Source organism: Coloeus monedula, assembly GCF_965178545.1.
Source record: "Coloeus monedula genome assembly, chromosome: 7".
Classification (NCBI taxonomy): Eukaryota; Metazoa; Chordata; class Aves; order Passeriformes; family Corvidae; genus Coloeus; species Coloeus monedula.
In genome coordinates this window covers 13,435,852-13,443,394 of record NC_138787.1, presented here as the reverse complement: position 1 = coordinate 13,443,394, position 7,543 = coordinate 13,435,852, and the positions used below count along the sequence as shown (strand labels likewise).

The following is a 7,543-nucleotide window of genomic DNA, read 5'->3' as shown; positions in this document are numbered from 1 at the left end:
ATATATACACACATACACATCTCAGCACAGGAAAGACATGGACCTGTTAGAGCAAGTCCAGAGAAGGGCCACAAAAATGATGAGAGGAGTGAAGTAGCTCTCCTGTAAGGAAAGGCTGAGAAATTTGGGCCTGTTCAGCCTGGAGAAGAGCAGGCTCCAGGGAGAGCTTGTTGCAGCCTTCCAGTACTTAAAGAGCACCTACAGGAAAGATGGGGACAGGATCTTTAGCAGAGCCTGTTGCAATAGGACAAAGGGTGATGGCTTCTAACTGAAGGAGGATCAATTTAGATAAGATATATAAAAAAAAAAAAAATCTTTTACAATGAGGGTCATGAAACCCTGGAACAGGCTGTTCAGAGAGGTGGAAGATGCCCCATCCCTGAAAACAGTCAAGGTCAGGTTGGACAGGATTCTGGGCAACCGGATGTAGCTGAAGATGTCCCTGCCAATGGCAGAAGGGTTGCACTAGAGAGCTTTAAAGGTCCCTTGCAACCTGAACTGTTCTGTTTCTATATGCATGTGTACATGTTGTACAATACAGCTGCTATGTGATGGCTTTGCTATACCCTCTTTTCAGAACTGTTCTGCATTTTAGCACGTAAACCAATCCTGGTCACTGCATGAATTTGCAACCTCCATTAATTAAAAAAATTAAAAAGAGCCATTAAAACACATTTTCAACAAAAGTTTTCCACCTGCTGTCCAGTGATCCTTGTGATTCTGAAGACTATTTTAAAGGGCTCATAAAATTTTGAGAAAAGCAAGACTGCCTAAAGGCTTAAATTATGTAAAAAGGAATGGATTTTTACTGAAAAAGATTAGGGATCTGTAAAGCAAAAATGGCAAAAGGCTTTTGATATTAAGGACTTCCAGATAAGATTTGAGGATGAGTGAAAAATTTTTTACACGTTTCTGCTGCATAGAGCATTGAAACTCCTCTACTATTTATATATATATGCAAAAAGCATACACAAATCTTTAAGGAGCAGAGAAACAATATCTGAGTGCCTTGTATATCATGTAAAGTACCAGGACCTTATTCTTGGGTCTAAGAGTGAGATGTTTTTCAGCTTCTCTTGGTTTTCTTATCTTTCAGTGACACAATGGATCTTGGAAGCAGAGGAAGAATCCACTGCACCATGAGACTCACCTGCTCTCTCTTACTCATGGCAGTGTTCTGTGTGAAACCCTTCCTCTGCCATAGTCAAATTGATCCACTAGCTCTTGGGCGGGCAGACCCTCAGTGCTGGGAATCCTCCTCAGCTGTTCTACTAGAGATGAGGAAGCCTCGCATTTCTGACTCTGTCAGTGGCTTTTGGGACTTCATGATCTTTCTGAAATCCTCAGAGAACTTGAAACATGGGGCTTTGTTCTGGGATCTGGCTCAGCTCTTCTGGGATATCTATGTGGACTGTGTGCTCTCCAGAACCCATGGCCTAGGCAGAAGGCAGCTGGCAGAAGCTGAGCAGAAGATTGCTACCCTACATTCTCAGTTCACAGGGAGAAACCAAGGTCACTACTCTTTTAATATGTGTCTAATGGGCCATAATTAGAGTCTAGTGGGAAAGAAAAGAGATTGAGGCCTATTGTGCTATGTGGTAATAGGACAGAAACAGAGGACAGTGCTGTGCAAAAACCCCCTACTCCTCCCAGTCAAGTGTAGAGCTATGTTTATGTTCAATGTGATCTCAGGGAAACTTTGACCTCCAAACAACCTGAACTCCAATAACAGCTTTTAAGTTTCTGTTTGATGGGGTAGGAGAAGCAGCAGAAAGTGTAATACAGGAGTATTCAAACAAAGAAGGCAGCTCAGTGCTGAATATACCAACATACTCTTCCACAGCAGCATTTTTACCACAGTTGTGCTATGAACAGGCTAGTTCTGAACTCTCCATTCTGAGAGGAGTGCATTGTACTGGTGCTGTTGGGGAGAGTGGCAGTCTTTCAGCAGAAGGGTAAGGGTATGTCTACTTGCCATCTAGCAGTCAGCCACTAGGTATTTTCCATTTCCATATTGGTAACTTTACCCAACACACAATGGAAACAGACCTAGGACTCAGATGCATACAGGCTTTCATGCATGACTACAGCTCCAGGAAGAACACCACCACCTGTGGCACTAAATGCTGCAATTCCTAGTCTCCAGGTTCCCAGCCCCAGAGAAGAACTACCAGACCCCTCTCCATATGCATGACACTTACCCTCCTCATTCCCAGGAAGGAGACACAGTATAGCTTTTCCTAAATCTCAGTCCCTTCCAAGGCTACAGTTCTGATCCTGCTACCAACAGATGTATTCTTGCCTGGAGAATATCCACTTTCAGACAGGGGTAGGTGCTGTAATTTGATGGAGAGGTAGAAGTGCTGTTGCCATCACCAACAACGTAGCGCGTCGGGCCCACACTGAGAAGGCAGAACTGCCTTAACATTTCAATGGATTGAGACCCTTATCTCCACCTCCTAGAGCAGTGTCTTAAGTTATTATGATGTTTGGGGGAATGTTCATGGAATAGTGAAGAGCCTCTCTGAGCAAGTATCCCTTAGAGCGTCTCTAAAAAACGGACCTGAACTCAGGGTTCTCGCACCCCAGGGACAATATACCACTGGACAATTCCAGTCTCACCCTAAAAAATTTTGGGGTATTCAAAGTTAGAATTTGGGATAGGAAGGACTGAGAGGTCCTTACCCTGTTACCTACAGGCAGTATCCTGGGCCTTGAGGTAGGAGTTGAGTTTGAATCAATCCCCTCAGACTCAACCCCCCCCACATGCAGGGTCAGTTTCTAAACTATGAGTCAAACAACCACTGCCTGCATTTTAAAAGCAACAACTGGATCCTATCCTGCTCTGCAAAGAATCTGAGCTATCACATAGCTCTTTACTCTGCTGGCATGCAGCACAGAACCCACTTCTGGTTTCCAAGTGCTCTTAGACATCACAAAGGCAACAATTTGCTCAATCCTTACCAGACTGACGCACTTTTGGGTGCAAACAGAATGCAGCTTTAGACACATGAGGCAGTCAAAAACTGAGATAACCCACCAGGCTAAAGCACCAGATTAATTTTTGTTTAGGATTGCAGCTTTGAATATCACTGTCTAAACTCCCACTTAGCCTTTTGTTTACATCTGGCTCTACATATCTATATCACACTGTGATTTTCCTAAACAAAGAGCTTTTGTTCCAGTCAAGATTAAAGAGTAACAGTCTGATGTATTTTGGAGAATCAAATTAAGGGTTTTATGATAAATTCTGACTTTTCTTTACTCTTATACAAAGAGATTTTAAGTACTACTAAGTATTCACACCCTCTTTGTTTTGTGAATTGTAATCAGTTAATCTGATTTCTCTGTACGACTGATTAACATCAGTCTGTAGCAGGCAGCTTATAGCAGTGACAGCCTAATTCTTTTTTGGAGGAGCTAACTTCTCATCCAAGTCTCACAGTTTCTTAACAAAGCCAGCTGTTTTAATCTTTTTAACCTATGATCCTACTGCCTTATTTCATCAGTGAAAGTAAAAATCAGTTGGTAATAAATGCAGATCAAAATTGCACAGCAAATGATGAGGAACAGAATTACCACCTATGCATAAAGAGAGGTACAAGCCTGTTTTCTCAGCCCCATGAGCAGCACTAACAGCACTTAAATTATCTTGTGTACTTCACACCTACATGGGCAGGTATAAATAGCTTTCAGTAGGCTTATACTAGAAATCCAAAAATGAAAATTTTTTTTGTTTTATACTGTTACTTTTGCAACAGCTGATAACTTTATTGCTTCATACCAAAGTTTTTCATCTTATTCCTCTTAAATAGTTAAAATTTCCATATATTTGGGGTTTGTTTTGGGTTTTTTTTAATTACAAACAGGATCATAAATCAGGAATGAGGAGCAACCTGTAACCTGTATTCTCTGTAGTTTCTTAAACATATCACTGAATTGGAAAAGCAAGACAGAAATCTGAACTTGGCACAGAAATACTGATGTTAAGGTGTTATTATTAGCATTACATTTCAGAACTAATGGATAAATCCTACTTGTGAAGATTGAGTATTATCAGGAACTCTTTTTTCCAAGGGGGAAAAAAAAAAAAAGTCCTCCAAGCAAAAAAACCTAGCAAAGCCCTTGGTAAGCACTTTTCAGTAGTACCAAACAAAACTACTTTGGCACATTTTAGAAGCACTTCCACAGTTACCCATACTTGGTCTTCCTGGGAAACAATTCTCTTCAAGTGTGCACCAAGAAGTGGGACAAGTAGCCCAGTTCCCGACTTACAGATTCAAACACTGTTTTCTGGACCAGTCTAATCCCTCCAGGCTTTTAACTGTACTCACAGTTTGAGGACACTCTTAAACTCTACACAAGCCATAAAAAATACTACAAAATCAGAACAGTTGGATATGAGTAACCTGACAAACTGTCTCAATCCACCTAAAATCCTACTTAACCCAGCAGCATTTCAGCTTCCCTAGATATTTTGCAGAGAAGTGTTAATCAGCTTTAAGTTGAGACAAGTAGGGAGAGTTTTTCAGTTACCTAGCCAAGCTATCTTTAGTAATTCACCCCTTTTGTCTAACAAAATCCAAACTCTATGAAAAAGCAGGTTTCATAAATGCATTTTGAATCCATTACAACACTGAAGTTACATTATAGTTACAACTCTTAATCAAAATACGATTTCAGAACCACAAGGAAAACATAGCTTTTATACTCACAGCAATCTTCCTGAAGAGCAGCTATATAAGAAGATCCTCCTCAAGAAGCCACATAGCATATCCTCTCTAGAAACATCTAAAAACTACACAGCCTCTGCCTCTTTTCTCCTCACCCAGCAGTCCCCCGGCCCCTTCCCACTCAGTGGCCTCAGCTGTGCACACCTCCCTCACAGGTGCAGTGATTAGGCTCAGACCAGCCCTTGCACCTGGCCCAAGACAGATATAACTTGCTGTTCCAACTCTGCAGGGTGCTAGGGAGGGTAGTGGGGTAAAGGCTATTGTACATTTGAGGTCTGGTAAATAAGCAAATATTGTGTTAACCAGTTACTTTTTCAGAAGACAAGTATGTCTAAAAGAAAGAAAAACAATCTGCTGCGTTTTAGAGATCATTGCAAAGAAAATGCCCCATAGTTCCTCAAGGAAATAACAAATGTTCTACTAGACAGTGTGAGAGATCACACCCACTGTGCAGAGAGGTTGAGAACAAGCCAGTCAGTAGGATTCCTAGTAGTCTTAAGCACTTTGATTCTGCTAATTACAAGTAGAAGAGTGTTATAGATAGACTAAAGGAAAAGGTCCCTACTGAGGGAAAAGATCAAAGTGACTTGACACTGAAAGGCAACTTGCAAATGGAGGGATATGGCTATCACCAGAGCAAGAGGCTTGGGGGTAATGCTGATAAAATGAGGACCAGCAGCAGCTAAAGGCAGAGGAAACATGGATGTGGGAAACTGAGTATTCAGCTGCTCTTTGCTGTTTGGAAATTATTTACTTATATGCATTTTTATGTCACTTTTCAGGGACATTTTCTCATATTCAGAGGTCACCAGTTCTGAAGAAGAAAGACTCATTTGAAGATTTAATAAGTATCCACATACACAAAAGTAGATCTATATTACTTGGAAGAATCGTTGGAGAGCTAGGAAAAAAGAGGAAATTACACATTTAGTCTAAGATTTTGATTTGTAGATAATTTTTAACTACTTCTCTTTATTTTTTTGCATTTTAATCCCCATTGATGTCAATTTATGTGGTGGAAGAAGGCCTCTATCTTCGAGCACTACATGTCTGATTAACTTGGACTTATGGGTTTTCTTAATTACCTATGAATTTAGCCTCCGTACTAAACTGCATGATTTACAAGCAGTTGCCTACTTTAATCTGTGTGTATATCAGGCTTCTGTAATACATGCGATCTGTTCAAACTATTGTCTTTTGGGTGCCGAAACAGGAAATAACTGATCCTTCAATAAAACACAGACAAGCAGAGAAGGAATTTGTCAAAAAACCTCCACTGGCTCCAAGACAGGATTAGAGTCAAGATGGTGATGTTTGATTGTATGCATAGCTGTACACTTGTACAAAGCAGCCCCTGCTCGAAGACATCATCCCACTAAAGAAAAATAGTACATATTTCTACATGAAAAATACCTTCCAAAAATGTTTTCAGTTTTCCAGTAAAAGGGTTAACAGATTTTACCAGCTCCTCTGCTTTCATACTTAAAATGTTTAATCACAAGAATTCTCATATATAACTCACATTTGCTTCTTTTTTAGTTTACAAGTTCTTTGTAGAAAAATCAGTTTCTTCTGACTCTTATTGATAACCCTAATAGGCAATTGGACATTAAACTAATGCAAAATAACTTATGGCAGGTAACAGTTAATGCTTTTATGGTGTAAATTATTTCCATTGCCAGACTGGCTGGATGTAACTACAAATGTCATCTTTCCAGGGCAATTACACTTAACTGTTCATTCAAAGTTTCTTTCCTTGAGCATGTAGCAATATTTGGTGGTTTGGGTTTTTTTTCTTTTTTGCAAATACCCACAGAAAAACTGGCTTCCTGATTGTTCATCAGCTTGCAGAAATAGGTTCAAGTAACAAAATGTGTAAAGAAATCTTGAAATGGTTAGTGGCCTGAACATAAGGCTTAAACACAGTCCCATTGGGGGAAATCCAGACTTAAGAAAGCAAACAAAAAACTGTAAGAGGGCTAACAGCTTCAATAGTACTGAATTTGTGCTTCAAGTTAAGCATGCAACACGCCATTTAAATGTTCAAGAGAGGAGAGAATACTAAAGCAGGATAAACACAGGAACACACAGTTCAGTATACTCAGCAACAGACCCCCAGTTGCAGCCACAGCCTAGGAGAGTGCTTTGCTACCAGTGGGAGGGCAGCAAGAGCATTGTTAAAACAGATCTGCTCACTCCTGTACCTATGCTGATAATTACTTTCATTATATTAATACATCTAAAAGCCCCATTTTGCAACTTTGTATCCATATAAGAGAGTCTTCACTCACAGTCCCTACAGCTACCAAGACCAGCACCTAACAAAGGGTGTTAAGGGCTGGCTGCCTCAGCCCAGGAGGATTGGCATTGGAGTAAAGCAGGTGTTACCTGTTCCCATAGGCTCCCAAGCTCTAGCAATTGTCAAACCAGACAGATTCTCTGAACGGGTCCTGTTTAACTTAGATGCTTTTCCACAGGGCCCTCTGGGCACATGTTAGTGCTTCCACTTTAGATAAGTCCCACCTGCAACAACAGGATCCCTTAGGAAATGGCTCATGGCAGCTTTCTTCCTCCCTTCAGACAGAAATACCACTATGGGCCAAGATGATATTTAGCTTAAATGAATTTGCAATACTTCTCTGCTTCAGTAAGCTTCTTAATTAATAGGCTGTAGCAAAATTCAGCTTTTGAGGCAATGGGCAAGACTGACAAAGCAGATGAAACTCTAGGGTAGATCACACTATGGAGAACACTTGGAAATTGCTGATGTAAAGAGACAATCTGTGTTATTAACTGTGCTGAAATAAAAA

General features: G+C 40.5%; 1 protein-coding gene across 1 annotated transcript; it reads left to right on the top strand.

Moving 5' to 3' along the window:
• Window positions 1–1,103: 1,103 nt before the first annotated feature.
• On the top strand, window positions 1,104–5,664 carry FAM237A (family with sequence similarity 237 member A; the record flags this gene model as incomplete). The annotated part of the gene is made up of 2 exons (XM_082284596.1): window positions 1,104–1,512; window positions 5,516–5,664. 2 exons carry the CDS (start codon window positions 1,104–1,106, stop codon window positions 5,662–5,664), a joined length of 558 nt encoding a protein of 185 aa, XP_082140722.1.
• Window positions 5,665–7,543: the final 1,879 nt, after the last annotated feature.